The sequence below is a fragment of the Amblyomma mixtum genome, chromosome 7, assembly GCF_055824585.1.
Source record: "Amblyomma mixtum isolate Tamu chromosome 7, ASM5582458v1, whole genome shotgun sequence".
NCBI classification, from domain to species: domain Eukaryota; kingdom Metazoa; phylum Arthropoda; class Arachnida; order Ixodida; family Ixodidae; genus Amblyomma; species Amblyomma mixtum.
The window spans coordinates 117,459,403-117,475,467 of NC_143018.1; the positions used below are offsets into that span (position 1 = coordinate 117,459,403).

The 16,065-nt window shown below is 46.3% G+C and overlaps 1 protein-coding gene across 1 annotated transcript in view; it reads left to right on the forward strand.

Moving 5' to 3' along the window:
* Positions 1–2,848: 2,848 nt before the first annotated feature.
* LOC149337300 (sodium- and chloride-dependent GABA transporter 1-like) overlaps positions 2,849–16,065 on the forward strand; it is a 34,797-nt gene continuing 21,580 nt past the window's right edge. The window contains exons 1-8 of the mRNA XM_089554385.1: positions 2,849–2,984; positions 6,029–6,160; positions 8,137–8,306; positions 9,570–9,751; positions 10,470–10,602; positions 13,364–13,498; positions 15,055–15,158; positions 15,731–15,855. Coding sequence (XP_089410511.1) covers positions 2,849–2,984; positions 6,029–6,160; positions 8,137–8,306; positions 9,570–9,751; positions 10,470–10,602; positions 13,364–13,498; positions 15,055–15,158; positions 15,731–15,855 — 1,117 coding nt within the window. The remainder of the gene's footprint in view (positions 2,985–6,028; positions 6,161–8,136; positions 8,307–9,569; positions 9,752–10,469; positions 10,603–13,363; positions 13,499–15,054; positions 15,159–15,730; positions 15,856–16,065) is intronic.

Here is a 16,065-nt window from a genome sequence, read left to right on the forward strand (position 1 = left end):
AGTGTTTCCATCGCTCGCATTGAGCAGTTAAGACTGCCATAGAAAAAATGGCTGATATTTTCATTTTTATAGGAAAATCTTGAAATCTCTTTCATGTTAATAAATGCTTTTGTCCAAAATTCTTGGGTGTGCGCCTCCTGTTCGCAAGAAGCACGCTCCACAAGCGGTAAGCAGCGGTGTAATGGGGCATACTTCTCGAATATTGCAAAACTTGTAAAACGAGTATTACAAAGCGATGTCAACGCTGCCAGATAAATTTGGATATTAAAGGAACAAAAAATTATCATTTACATTACAAAGCGGTTAAGCTACAAAACCGGTAACGTGTCTCTTCTTTCCAGACGCTCCAAGGCCAATTGGGGCTCATTCTTGTGCCTTACGTGAAATTCTTGTATAGCGATACTTGTTACAGCGTCTCTTTATAATTCAATAGTTAGACAAAATCATTACAAGCCACAAGCTAATAGCCCGGAGAAATGTTTAAGTATTTACGCTGGCTCCAAAGAGTATTATTCCTTTCAGCTCATCGTAGCTGCCTTTCCCAGCAGTGAGGCACAACGGTACATATTAAACCCTTGTGTAGTGGACCTAATTCAGTTGGGCTTATTTCAACCTGTACAGCAAACAGTTCGTTTTCTGCGTGAAGAGTTTCTGCGGGGGCTTGTCACTCTCTCTCTCGTACACACACACACACACACGCGCACATACAGACACACGCGCGCGCGCACGCACAAACAACCATGCGTGCGCACATAGGCTTTGAAGTGGACTCTGTTTACAGACCTGGACTCTGTTTACAAAAACTCGCAACCAGTGCACCCGTCTATACATTACTGGTTGCCTGTCGGTACTGGTCAGGACAGCGAGCGTTTAGCGTTACGAAGGTGGATAGACTACACGGTATTATCCTTGAATGACAGCTGAATAAAACTTCTCACTTCTGTTAAACATGCAGCTGGCTTGTACGAAATGAGAGGCCATTTCTCAGACTCTTCTTGCTTAGCAAGGATCTGAGCGGCCCAGATATTCCTTAGTGTGGCAGTGATTAGAACCCTGCGTATATCAATGCGACAGCATTATACTTCCCCTCATGCGATTTTGCCTCCTCCGTTAGTCACAAAAGTTGCTGATTAGTGCGTTCAAGTGCACTAAGAATAGAAAGGCAACCACGGCGCGAAAATTCAAAACTATAATACAAAGGTGAAGCGCGCAACTGGGATACGGCCAGAAATGAAGGTTGTGTTACGATGGGACCCCGACTCCAGCCTGAGGATATTATAAAGCACGCAGTGCCGACTACCGGCGTAGCCACTGTGGTGACGGCGACTGCAAGTCTCCTCTGCAAGCGGCCAGCGCATCTTTGCCAGTGCACCGTATGTCTACGCACTCACGGCCGGTCTTGTTGACACCGGCCGTGACCCACGGTTCAGTCGTGGTCCAGTGGTTTGAGCGCCCGTCTCGGCTGCGGTAAGTGGTTGGTTCGAAACCCACCGCCAGACACTCACCGCTAAAAATGGGTACAAGCGTCCCCCGGCCTGCCGCCCGGCTTTCTTTAGGGGTGTACCCCGGCCTGCCGCCCGGCTTTCTTTAGGGGTGTACAGTCAGGGACAAAAGTCTCCGGACCACGTGTTCCTCTGACGAAGCCGATAGCTCTGCTATTAGTAGGCGGCTGGAGACTACACTTGTGGAAGTAAAAGTTGATTTTTTGTTCTTTCATCTCCACAAGCGCGGTCTCCAGCCTCTGTCTGATAGTAGAGCTATAAGATTGGTTTCAGCAACACGTGGTACGGAGACTTTTGTCCCCGACTGTACGTTTGGGAGAGACTCCGTAAACCCCGCTGCGCCCCTCGCGGGCGAAGCCCCGTTTCGAACGACCTCGCAGCCTGTTAAAGGTTGTACCCTTCTCTGCTGAAAAAAGTTCTATGATGCAATAAACTCATAGAGTTTACCATACAAATCATACACTTATCATACAAATTATAGAAAATTATTCAAATGTCATACATTTCTGTAAAATCATACAGTCATCATAGAGATGTCATAGAATATCATACGAAATGTATGATATATCATACATATTGTATGATATTCTATGATGAATGATGTATGAGGTTATTGCATCATAGAACTTTTTTTCAGCAGGCTTCAGCCAACGCTATTAGAACGCCAGCAGATAATCACAACGGCCGTTCCTCATACATGAGGACAAAGCAGCCCTAAAAACTCCCTCAGCGCCTACACACTGTGGCCTGCAGTTCTCTCCACAGTACGCATAACTTTCGCACTATCCGCTGGCTCACAGCAGCATCACTAGCAGTCATAAAAAAATGACCGGAAGTTGGGCTACTACCGCACGAGGTGGAATTACGGTTGCTTGACGGCAGAACTTATCTCAGATTCGTCAAGGCAACTGTGGTCTAAGACCCTTTTCTCAAGAATCTCACCCCAGAGGAACCGAGCACCACGCCAGGGGAAATGTTGTACCCATTAAAGAAACCCGTGGGTAACCGGCGGCACTGGGGATCGAACCCAGCACCTCCCGAATGCGAGGTGGGTCCTCTACCACAAGGCCACCGTGGGCCGTGGGCCGTAACCCACGGCCCACGGCCGCTGTGGGCGAGACCGGCCGTGGTCTACTTTAGGAATATTGGTCCCCAAGTCTGATGTAATGCACTTCCCGGAATGCACAGCGCGCTGGCGTCCTGACAGCAGCTGAGATGCATTCTACGTGGTTGCGTTTAGTGAGACTAGTATACGGCGAGTGATGGTTAAGCTGATCATTGCATGGTCGCCTGCGAGTGGTTGCGAATGTGTGTATAGAGCGCGTCTTCGTTTGTTCGCAGAAAGCATGGAGAAGTCTGAGCAGCAACCCCAGCGTGATAAGTGGGCCAGCAAGATCGAGTTCGTCCTCTCGTGCATCGGTCTGTCCATCGGCCTGGGGAACATCTGGAGGTTCCCGTATCTCACCTACGAAAATGGAGGAGGTATGCGCGACCGGTCCGTTCTTCTGCATTTATTGCCATGAATTCGAGACTAGTGCTTCGATTTCCCTCGGCTGCCACCGCATGGGGCATGGCTTTGAGCATTCAAAAATACCGCTCTGGCATCATCCATGACATAAGAAAGTAAGAGAATGACCGAGTGGCTTACGACAGAACGCGATAGGCCTCTAGGCTTAGCGGCACTGGCGTGAAGTGGTCCCGAATTCCTGATAAAGTCAATGCATGCAGTGGCAATGCAAGCTTAAATTTTACACATAGCTTAATACAGGTGCCATTTTCCTCCGTGGAATAACACATATGGAAGCTATTTGCCCTTTAACGGGGCATATACTCGTTCCGCGGTTATATTACAAGCACTTCTTGAACGGCGTCCGAATTAAAATAGCACAATTCTTTGACACTGCTTTATGGCTATAGAGCGGAGCCTTTATGACAGAAAAATTGAATGTAATTCGCTCCCATTTTACCCTACTACACTGGAGATGGCCTTGAGAGGAGCATCGTTTGGAAAAAAAAATTAAATTCTCTCTAACAGTGAGGTGTGACCGTCGTTGTTATGCATCTTGGAACCGACACCGACTTTCTCTATTTGTTACAAAAAACTAGGAAAAACTAGTGCTGCAGACAGCGTAGCAGGATGCTGTGATTTTTTTTTCTTTCAACGCCTCGCACAGCCTATTAAATCTTGCTAGGCCGATGAAACAGCGATGTGGGCTGTACCGAAAACTTTAGTATTTTAGTAAAAAGGTGTATGGCGCGGAACAACCCAGTACTCCGTATTCGATCATAGGTAGTGGTTCTGCATGCATCGGGTGCTGTTTCTTCAGTACGAAAATAGCGCATACACACAAAAAGGTTACATCTGTTTCCTATATTAAATCGAATTTTTGTATATGAAAGTTATCGGCTGTTATTACTTAGAATTCTGCACGCGTTTGCAGTAAGCAGTAACATTTCGCCCAAAGAACAAAAAAGTACTGCTTTGTTGCGTCTACCGTTATTACTTAATTTGGCATTGCATAGATCGTTTTTCAGGGTTTAAAATCAGAGGAATAGAATAGAAACGGTTTACACTTGAATACTTCTCCAATGCACTTCCTTCTTCTAAAGATACCACCTAAGAAGTAACATTAAAAACAACCAGCGCCCAAATTTTGTTGAGCGTTCTCTCCTTGGAATGATGCACGAGACATTAGTAAACAAGGCCTTCCACAGGATACGCGCCATTGGCCGGTGAAAATTTACTAGTGGCTATCATTTCTTATTTTTCAGTCTCGGTATCAAGAGCCGAACTGAGGCTGTTGCGATAAGACAGATTCAAGTCCCGTGGGGCTTAAAATAACTGCACTACAATTGTTTCTTCGTCCTCTTGATTCATTCCAAGCCCTCATCTATCATGCCCCAAGAGTTGCAATGCCAACAAATGAAAAGGCAGCTTTTATATCGCAGTTTTTTTATGCCTCACGTGACACAACTTCTCTTGAGCGTCATAACCACTCTTCAAGTTTTATTGGTTGATAGGGGTTTACCGTCGCAACGCGACTAAGGCTATGAGGGGCGCAATATTGAAGGGCTCCGGAAATTTCAACCACCTGGGGGTCTTTAACGTGCATTGACTTAGCACAGTGCGCGTGCCTCCAGAATTTCGTCTGCATCGAAATTCGGCCGCCGTGACCGGGATCGAACGCGCGTCTTTCGGGTCCGCAGCCGAGCGCCGTAACCACTGAGCCACCGCGGCGGATTACCGCTCAAATGCTGGGACCATAACCACAATGACATCCTAAATATATGAATTGTTTACTGCTAGGAGGTGCCATACTTTGCGATCCACCGATAATGCCTTACGTGTAACTAAAAAAAAACACACCGCATAAAATGTGTTGTCCTTGCTCCCTTATTTATCTGCGTTGGGACAAGGCATCCCATGCAAGCGGCGGCTGCTGTTGTCTTTTTCCTAGCGTACGCGTCGTAATTATTCGCACTTATTTCGAGAACTTCAAGGACCCGCTTCTATGACATTTTAGACTTGCAAGTGGTTCTCGCCAAATTTCGCGCTATCTTCGCGAGACATCTATTGCTACTTCCGGAAACAAAACTGGCTGAAAAGAACAAGGATGTTTTGCAGCAAGCGCTATGAAAACCGACGCCCACATCGATAACTAGCCCTAGAGAGGCAGGCTCTCATTGTTGCCCTGCTAGAGGCACTGCTCTGGACAGCAATGCACAATGACGCTTCCTGAGCGATAGCAAGCCAGACTCCTTACTTTTCTTTACATCTGATTTCTCTAGTATTTTCCTCTTGGCCCAAAGAAGCGTTATTGAGAAGAACCTTAGTCATGAGGGCTTGCAGGGGCTTCGAGCTTGCGGCCACCCTCTTGAATGCGTTTACTGTGATCACGTGAGTCAAAAAGGCCAGGAAGTTGAGGAGTTATTGAAAACTTATTTAAGAAGTGGCAGTCCTATTAAAGGTTTTCATATGACGATGCCCATATTTCCGCAACTTGTCTGAATGGCTAATATAGAAACCATACTGGCTAATTCGAAGTCCATTCAGTCTATGTACCAATACGGAAAAGTCGACACTCATACGCACACACTATCACTTTTGAATACACTATGTAAAAATGATAACATTATTGGAATATTCTGTGGAAACCATACGGAAGCTGTAAAGAAAGCATACTGACTTGCATTTGAAGTCACATATATTTTTCCATGTCATACGGACTTTGTTTTGACAACTTCGTATGCGCCTCGCATATGGAAGCATATGGAACTTATCAATAAGACAGGCTGTTCTATAGCTATCGCTGCGACTTGGTCTTGAAGCCAGCTTGTAGTTTGCCAGCCTTCCTTCAACAAATGGAAACCTGACCAACATATCTACTGCGCTAGCGTCCTAAATGCTTCAACATGATTTAAAGGAGTACCTGAACAGTTCGTGTGGCAGGCTCTAGTTAACATTGCGGGCGCTTATAAATTTCCATCGTGTCAATACTTCACTCTCTGCGTGGTGGGCATCGCAGCTGCGTTCCTGGTGCCGTACATCTTCCTAATTGCGGTGCTCGGGCGGCCTATCTACTTCTTGGAGCTCATCCTGGGGCAGTTCTGCAGCTTCGCCAGCGTCAGGTCCTTCGCCTGCGTTCCCCTTGCCCAGGGTAAGGGACTGCGGATTTCTGCATAAACTCTTCGGAGGAGGATGCGGATAAGTTGTGGCATGGCATAAATCTAGCAACAAGCGAGAATAACAATGGCTTAACGATTCTTTTTTTAATAAATGCATGTGACCAGCGTAGCTCTTCGTGCTTCTGCTATTTGCTATCAAATGAAGACTCCACCAACACATGTAGGTAGCACGCTCGAACGAATTGTCAGTGCCGCTGAGGTCACCGAGCGTGTGATGCCACGTTACCGGCTATGCACCAGTGAAGTTACAGTCACGTGATATCAAAGAATAAAAGATGTTTTCACGTGATGTGTTACGCTACCCTACGACACCACTGAGGTCTAAGAGGGTCACTAACATATTCACTGTAAAATGCAAATAGACGAAAGGGCACTGAAAAACTGATTATTCCGCGCTTATATTCAACGCTATTCACTAGCCCCTGACTTGACACTTAACAGTCCAGTCATCGTTGCTGTCGCCTTTCAGTACCAACATCGAGGCCGTCAGAGTCATTCTCCTGAAGTTTGCCGACTTCGCTGACTTGTTTTGACTTCCAGCACCATACTCGAAAGTGACTAAAACCTTGGGAAACGTAGCACGCTCTTACGGAATGCTGGGCATTTTTTCGATCTGTGCTTGCGGCTGTACCACGTGCACTAAAACTGCTGCTTGTCGACCTTTCGCTCGTTTCTCCGTGAACCTGCATCCCTTTAAATCGAATAAACGCAGTCGTCTGCCTTACGCCGCAGGTCAACTTGCCGTACGACTGACTCAGCAGCCTTGAGTATTTATTCTACTATTTGCCACGTCAACACTTTCTCAAGAACACTTTTTCACGCAGTCTAGGGCAGTCTGTAGAGAAGAAGATCGGTTCCCTTGCCAGTGAGGCCTGCATCAATCCAAAGTTACATTGTGAGGCTTCCTTCTTTAGGTCACGTGCCAATATTCCTCATTCTTCTCCGTCCGTTTGGTTCCCTGTGCACCAAAGTTTTCGTTCATGCACTTCACTGCTCACAGCTGAGCAGTAGGGCGTCGAACTTTTGCACCAAAGTTATGTCGCAATCCGAGTTCTCGTGTCGCTCAATATTAAAATGGTTTAAAACTTTGAGTGCCTCGTGCCCGACAAAGCTCAGCAGTAGCTAAGCTTGCCAAGCGTAACTTTCGGGTTCGTCCTGCACTTCCGATACTAGCAGAGACAGTACGAACTTTTCCTTGAAATACTTTCCGATATGTTCCCCGTGAGACAAAGTGCTCCTGTCCCCCTCAACCTTTTCGTGATTTGTACCACGCTGTCGATTCGTGGTTCTGCGTGTCGTCACATCAAAAATGACGTCATTTTACACATGCCGTCACTGCAAAGCACCCTACTGGGTGGTCCGACCATGGTGACACAACGACAGACAGCACAAGGGCGCTACGGTTGGTTTTCTGAAACAGCTGTTACCTGATCTCCCGTTGCATAGTGCTTGCCGTCCTGCGGTCTTTTAGATTAAAAAAAAGCGGCACCATACTGACATGCCCATGTGAAGAAATACAAAGCGAGGAACCCATGAAGACGGGATTTTACCGTTCTGCTCAGTATGCAGTAGCGCATGCAGTGAAGCATTGAGGAGAACAGCGCCTTCAGTTTGTCTCGTCTCGTCCTATGTCTGTATTCGTAAGTGCTGGCTTTTAATACGATGGATGCACTAAAGACCTGATATTCGGAACGAATTGACCGCGAACCTTCGAGTCACTTCTACTTTATTGCGAGGTTATTGTCTGTCATGTTTTCCTCGACTACACCGCATAGAAGCCAGCTTCAACAGAAAGACAGCGCGAAAGACGAGGCACTATACTGAAGAGCCTAGTCCGTAGTCATTCGCACAGTCTTTATCTTCAGTGTGCATCACTTAATCGCCCAGTTCGCTTTGCTACGGCAGTCTTGCCCTTGGCCGTGCACAAAAAGGCGGTGAATCTGCGCAGGAGTTCCACTGGTCATGATGTACGCCGTGTTCTTCCTCGGCATCTACTACAACGTGATCCTTGGCTACTCTCTCACCTACCTTTACTACTCCTTTTGGAAGATCCTGCCTTGGACGGAGTGTAACCCGGATTGGACCAACGAGTACTGCTTCGTGCAGGGCTCGGAATTTGTAAGTGACTCGGGTATACTTTCAGAGCCGGCCTCCCACGAACGCCGCATTCACTCAGTGACGCATAGTACAGGCCGTAGAAGTCCTCAACGCAACCTTGAAAGCTTGTGCAACATGTTTCCAATAGCGCCCAAAATGTAAACCTGATTTGTGAGGTACTCATTAATAGCCAAGCGTAGAGAAGGAACAGCGAGAGACAACAAACGCAGGGACTACCCTGATGTTTCTTTCAGCTTTTGCCATCCCCTTGGTAGCATCTTATTCGTCCTCCTACTGTTGGCATTATCTTCTTTGTGCTGTAAACATGATTACATCACAAGGGTTAACTCTTGTAAATTCTTTCATGCGGTTGACTGGGGTCTCTCACGGAATGAGGTGGGCATATGTAGCGCTTAAGGCAAGTTAGGTGCTTTTAAAGTAGTGGATTGAGTGCGCGTATCAGTTCGAGTGGCGAGGTATTCGATTTTCGAAACCTCAAAATATTCGTTTGGAGCGAATAACTTTACACGCTTGCCTCGCCTTGGTCCGGTTCAGCGTACGTACCTCCTCCGGGATTGAACCGCAGCGAGTGCGCAGCCCAAGCCCTGACCCCATGAATACTTCCTAGTGTACTCGCCTCATGCCTGCGCATTCTTTAGTATGCCGGAGCCGGTCTTCACGTGCGCGCGGTTGCAGAGGCGAGCAGGCGCAAGCGCGGCGCACAGATCTGTACTTTGTTCCTGCACTCCCGCGATACGAGCCTGCACTGATTGCAGCTGCCGCTGCAGCGGCAGCTGTACGAACGGGCGCATGCACTAGACACAAAGGGATGAGGGCCCCTTTCCGGCTCCTGGCGCGGAACGGCGCTGGCCGCTGGTTGTGCGTAATTGCTTACGCCTAGCAGGTGTCTACAGATTCACCACGAAAGCAACAACTCCGCAACGACACATGCGCAACAAAAACATCAGTCAGAGCTCCCACATACAGGTCTCACACACCACAAATAAATCTGCCTCAGATGTAGGTCGACTCCTGGTAATTATGATGGCAATATTATGAGAAAAACCTCACAGTTTCAGTGAAATTAACAAGGCTGTAATTACTCTTTTTTTCGTGTACTAATGGCCTTGTAACCTTGAAAAATACATAATTTTGCGAAATGATTACTATGCCGTTGAATGCTTTTGTGGTCGAAACCTATTCAAAATATTTGCATCGAAGTTATTCGAAGTTGTTGCCTGCGGTGCAGTATGTCTCACCTTGAACACATGCCTAACAATACAGGTGTCCTGTAAAGAAGCCAACGACTCGCTCTTGGTGCTCTTCCGGCACCAAAACTCCACCGACAGGGATGCAGTTGCCATGTACGATGGCCCGACAGTCATCATGGTGCCGCACAAGGAGTTCCTGCGACTACACGTAGGATGCAAGAACGTAAACCAGACTTCGACCGAACAGTTCTTCTAGTGAGTGAGTTTGGTGCTCTAAAAATGTCCGCCTCCAAAAATGTTTCCGATTTCTGCAAAATTTTTGATTTCTGTTTCGGTTCCGAACCTTTCTGAAACATGCGATAAGGTGATTCCCATAATTGTGTTTTGCGCATACCTAATTGGTAACCCCATCGCAATGAAATCTATACGGCCTATGCGCACAAAGCATGCCTAAAGTCGGAATCGATACCACGTCAATGTGACTTTATTCATATCGAACGGATATCAGGACGTAATTCCCATTTTATGGCAAGAGCGTCGAGACTATGTGGAGAACAAGGGCGGTAAAAGTAGCCAAGCATTGGCGGCATGAACTGGGAAACCTCCGATGTCCTACTCCCGCGGTAGTGTTTTAGATGATATGGAGACAGTGATCAGGGTTTGATATTGCATATTGCAATGCAGACAAGCAGCATTGCAGCAATAGGCCGCAGCATGACTTCACTCTGGTCATGCAGGCGGGACTTTCCCTTGCATAACCAGGGTTATCTGATCTAATCCGCAGCCATTTGTTTCTTCGCAATGCTGTTTGTATCAAAAAGAACATACTGTATCTTTTTCACTGAATCCTTCTATCAAATAATTTCCGCGCTATGGATGGCAGTTTCAAGCAAGGGAACAGCTGTGCTGCAGATATGCCGTGGAAAAATACCGAATCAACCGTGCTGCCTTTTTTTTTATTTTGTCCTTCCAGCAAGAGATTTCTTGCCTTGACTTCTGGTATCCACGAGATGGGTTCCATACAACCCGAGATATTCGTCTCGCTGATCGTAGCCTGGATCATCGTGTTCCTTACTATCTGCAAGGGAATACAGTCCTCTGGAAAGGTTTGTGTGGCCTTAGCTTTTATGCCATACCGAAAAGGTGTTACTCATAACTTACGGCAACAATGCACCCTGAGTAGAAAGAGAAAAAGGACACAGAAAATGAAAGTTCTACACTAAAATCTGCAAGGAAGGAGCGGTTGCTCCTTTAGAGAAAAGGCCTGTGTATTATGTTAAAGAAAAATGTAACCGCCACTAGCCTTGGGTTATAAATCCAGTAAACTGCAAGAAACTTTTACTTCACTGCGTGAACAATAAAAAAAAACGAAAGCAAGCAAGACAGCTAGGAAGAAGATTGACAGGGAACTAAAGAAAAGACATAATAAAAATTAAGAGAAAGTGAAGAAAAATCGTGAAAAATAAAAGAAATATAAGGCATCAAGTTTATGAATATGAAATAGAAAGAAAAGTGTCGTCACTATCTATGCGAGTTTCTTAAAGAGCACTTCATGTTCCATGGAACTGCTGGAGTGCCGAGGTTTTGTTTAGTTTGGCTAACGTTACGCCGAAAGCGTGGACTGTACCTCGAAATTCGTAGCGCCGACGCAATCCTCTCCTCTATGCACAGATTAAGTGCGTTTATCATTTCTTCCATAAATCTGGCGCAACTGAAATTTCTGTGTCAGGCCGTTATGGAAACTTGGAAGGATTTGTTCAGGACATTCGCATTGCCACGGCGGAGTCCACACTTTATGCCCAACGATTGCAGAGCCAATTACGAAACCTCATCTCTCCGGCGTTCCTGCGTTCTCCACTGCGGAGGAAGAGCAGCGCCACCAGCTTTAATTTCGAGACACTCTATAATACGAGGTGCTCTCAATTCAGCCACCTAAACTGACCTTCCACGTAATAGCCTGCTCGGGACGATAAAGTTACCCTAGGATGCCTGAAGAACGCCCCGTTTACCATCCCAGCTAAACAGTGGCATGAGTGCTCAGGCGAGTTTCTCAGCGGGGAAGCTCGTACAGTGTGGCCATTTAAAATCGAAAAGCCTTATCAACATTTGGACCACTATTCCTTGAGAAAAGCGGGCGGCGCAGGCAATTTCTTTGTTTTTTTTGCTAAACTGCATTTGTATCTTCCACTTTGAACCTATATGAAGATTGACTGGGAAGACCCCTTCCTTGAAAGCGCATCTGTTCTTATAAGTGTAATGCTCGTCAGCTGTGTGCAAAAGCGGGTTCATTACGCACCGTGATCACATCAACTTTTTTTCAAATTGTTACCAACAAGTGTACTGTTTTCGCACCTTTGAGAGTAAATCTGGTAGAGCTCAAAACCGTCGCGTCGCGCTTGCAACGTCCACTCCATTTTTGTAACCTCTGGGAACAAGCTGCAATTTGTTTTGTGCCACCTATAGATTATATCTTTAGACCGGTGCAACACGCTACGATCATGGGACCGATTAAGATGTGGTTGTTTAGCAGTTTGCCGAAATGGAAAATTGGTTTTCGGGAAACCAAATGGCACAGTACCTATCTCACGTATCTCGGTGGACACCTTAACTGCGCCGTAAGGAATAAGTGAGGAAGTGAAAGAAGAAAGGAAGAAAGGGGTGCCGCAGTGGAGGTCTCCAGAATAATTTCGACCACCTGGGGATCTTTAACGTGCACTGATATCGCACAAAACACGGGCGCGTTTTGCGTTTCGCCTCCATCGAAACGCAGCAGCCGCGGTCGGGTTCGAACCGGGTACTCCGGCACGGTAGCCGAGCGACCTAACCACTGAGCCATCGCGGCGGCAGCTCCTAACAAGCGCGATTTCCCACAATGGGTAGTTTTACGGCTATCTTCATGTGTATCGCCGCAGTGCGATGGCAGTTAAAATAAAATCTGAGGAAAATTAAATTTACATCACTTTCTCGTGGCTTACACAGTTATGGAACGCAAGCAAGCGGCACATATATTAGTAAAGTAATAGTGTATATTTAATGCGAGAGATCAAGCTAACTGTTTACCACCCATAAGCGATTCTACGAAGGAAAGCCTTAAAATTTCTTCTCAGTCGAAGCAAAATTCTTCTAGGTCCGAGGATTGATTCCGGAACCACCGCCTCTCCTGTGTGTTTTCTATAAAAACTATGTTGACCTTGACGGCTTGCAATTGGTAAAGCGAGGTTTAATTGACCGAAAATTCCGAGGTGGGAACGATGTTAGTCTGATGTATTTAGGAAAAAACTCGAAGGTGGAGATTTCAACCAAGGAGTAATTTTGATTATCATCCACTTATCAGCACCCGTGAAAGCTACAACGAAAAACCTTACACCTTTCTCAGAAAATTGTAGAGCTGTAAACACAGGAAGTTGTGAAGTTTTCTTTCGTACTCAGTATGCCACACTTAGGCAAATGCTAACAATTACGTGTTCTTTCGAATGAGACGCAATCAACCTGGACGGATTCCTTTAGCCACATCAGACTGACTGACAGAGTCCAACTGAGGGCTTCAGAACAATTTCGACCACGTGTGGTGAGGGGTACTCATTACATACGTGTGCCGAAAACTTAGGATTGGATTGTTCCTCCTCTTTCGAAATACGGTCGCCCCTTCCCCAACAGCATGCTCCTTACACCACGGACACGAATAGCGCGCGCTTGTTTTCAAAGCCGACCTGCGTTGTGGTCGAAAGGACCGTTGGCAATGTTACGTTCAATTTAGAAACTGAGCGATGCTCCATACTGCGCATGCCCCTGGTTCTTTTCTCGCATGCGTTCAGTATGCAGTAGAAATTATGGCGCACAACCGGCTCTACTCTTTCATGCACGCAGGTGGCGTTCTTCACGGCAGTGGTGCCCGTCCTCATACTGGCTGTCCTCCTCACCCGTGGTGTCACCCTCCAGGGTGCCGACTGGGGCCTCGCCTACTACCTGCTGCCCGACTGGAAGAAAATACTCGACTACACGGTGAGTGTTTGCGTGACCGTTCATTTGAATAGTTACGGGACAACATTTTCCTCATCATGCCATGGACGTTTCATAAATCGTATGTCAATGGAACGGTCACGTGCTTTTGGCGACAGGCACATTCATAGTTTTATGCCACAGACAGCAGGCCGGTGCAGAACCAAAACTGTCTGCTGGGAAAACTTGTCCCCTAATCAGAAACCATCCCAGCTGCGTAGACCGTAGGGTTATCTGGCACGATATTATGTATAATTGGGCATTTTTATGTAACTATTTAATTGGCTGAGAACCTTTGCGATGAGGTGCATCAAACATCGAGTACACTAACGAGCACCATAGCGGCTGTCAGCGGTGGTCATTATCATTCCAGGTCATCTTACCACGTCTTGTGTAGGAAACAGAATGTTATCAGGCAGTGTGCCACCTTTGAAAAATAAAGTTTTTATAGATATTGGAAGCGTTAACTGTATCGTACAATATGTCATTTAGTGTCACTCTCAGTTTGATCAGTTCCTTCCCGATGGAGGAACGGTATTGGAGCAACGAGCAGTAGGCTGACGAGCTTCCGAGTCCCGCTATTGGCAGATGTAAGGAAGAGATGAAGCGAAATTAACCGGAACAAATTTCACCAAAATTATTACGAATTAGAAACACTTTTGAGAAATAATAATTATGGAAGTCTTTTGTACCCTAGGAAATGAGCACGATGAGCTTATTTATGAAATACGTACCTAGTGAAGTTTTTTTTTAAGTCATCGCAAACCGCAGCTTTACTCTGATTAAATTTGCGGACCCTGCTGACTTCACTTCTTGTACATGCCTTCAGTTTCGCTAAGCCCATGCGGTCTTCGAAATCCGGTCGGTGGTTTGTCATACTTTATACAAGCTTTCTTGGGCCTGTGTCTCAAAGTGTTTCACCCATAAATCGTCCTATTGCGATGTAACTTAAGTATGGTGTCTCAAAGTGCTCCACCTATAAATCGTCCTATAGCGATGTAACATTGAGTGTGGCGTTGAGACTTATGGCCTATTGTGTCATGGATATTAACATTTAGTCGAAAACGTTGTGGACAGCTGGATGCCCAAAAAGAGTTCTAAATCGCTGCGCTTATAACTTTTTTTAGTCCCTAGTCGCAGTCTTCAAGTCGCAAACATTCAAAAGCGGCACTCCTTTGCTTTTGAGGAGAAAGTTACCGTCTCTCGAAGTAGGTGCTCTCCAAAGCTCAACATTTCCTGCTTTGAGGTCGTTATATTCGCGCTAATATGTCCAGAAGTGACGACCTGTTCCCTGGCCAAGCTAGAGGTGTGCTTCGCAACAGGAAGTCGAAGGCATATTAGAAGTTTCCGCTTAAGAAAACGCTAACGGAGATAATTAAGTGGTGTCGCGCAAATACTTTGCATATAATCCTGATAAGATCTTTGTGGTACATCAGACGGCTCTATAAAGAACAATTTCCATGTTTGCACAAGAGGCTCTGATTATTATGCATGCATTTTTGTCTCTGTTTGAGATGCGGCACTACATGCGACTATTCGACCTCAAATGGTTTCCGCAGGTGTGGCAGAAAGCGGCGGAGCAGGTCTTCTTCTCCCTCGGAGTGGCGCAAGGAATGACCATCACGATGGGCAGCTACAACAATTTTAATAACAACCTGTACAAGTGAGCCGTGACTGAGGTCGATAATGTATCTGTACGCTGCCCTCTAAACACAAATACGCGAATATGAGAGTGCAAACGTAGTCAGTTGTCCTCCAGCGCACTCTCTTTTTTTGTAAAAGAGAATGCGCTAGCTTAGAGCTTACACCCTGTTTTCTCCTATCTTTTTGTTTTGCATGTGTTACCAAAGGTAGTGGAGGCAGACACTAGTTTAAGCAAACGGATCCACTTAAACCACGACAAATATTTAGCATCCTTCGACGTCTCAGTACGCAGTAACTTTTGAATTAAGCCTGAACCAAAGTGCAGCGGCAGGTGGGATTCAGACGGGATCGAATTTAAAAAACTTTCAAAAAGCAACCGTTGGCCGTAGAGACTTAGCCGCAGCGACGGCTGAAGCAAGCAACAGGATATTTCGTTCATAGTGGAAAATTTTGAGCATTCTAGCTTGTCTATTATAGAAGGAAACTAGTGCTTTTAAGAATGCCGTGCATCAAGCGCCTCAGCTTATTGGCATGTATAGCCAAGTTGAGGCGAAGGCTCCCTCAAAACCCACTGCCGTGCATTGATCGCAGGGACGTGTATATCATCGTGTTCGCCGACTTGATGGTCAGCTTCGTCGGCGGCCTCGTAGTGTTCTCGGTGCTGGGCAACATGGCCTACAACCTTCGCCTTGCCGTGCCGGACGTCGTCAACTCAGGTGCGCCTCTCTTGCAAGAGAACAAACCTATATGCGACGTCATGCCACTCGTGAAAAGCGGAGTGTATTTTTAACGCCGAGCTCAACTTCAGGGCTGTTAATCGTCTTCGCTTAGGTGTCTAGCTTCTAAATTGGGCACGTAAGTGAAATATGTTCTAAACTGTCCTAGATAACGAAGAAGATGATGGAATACCTTTTGCTATTCTCCGC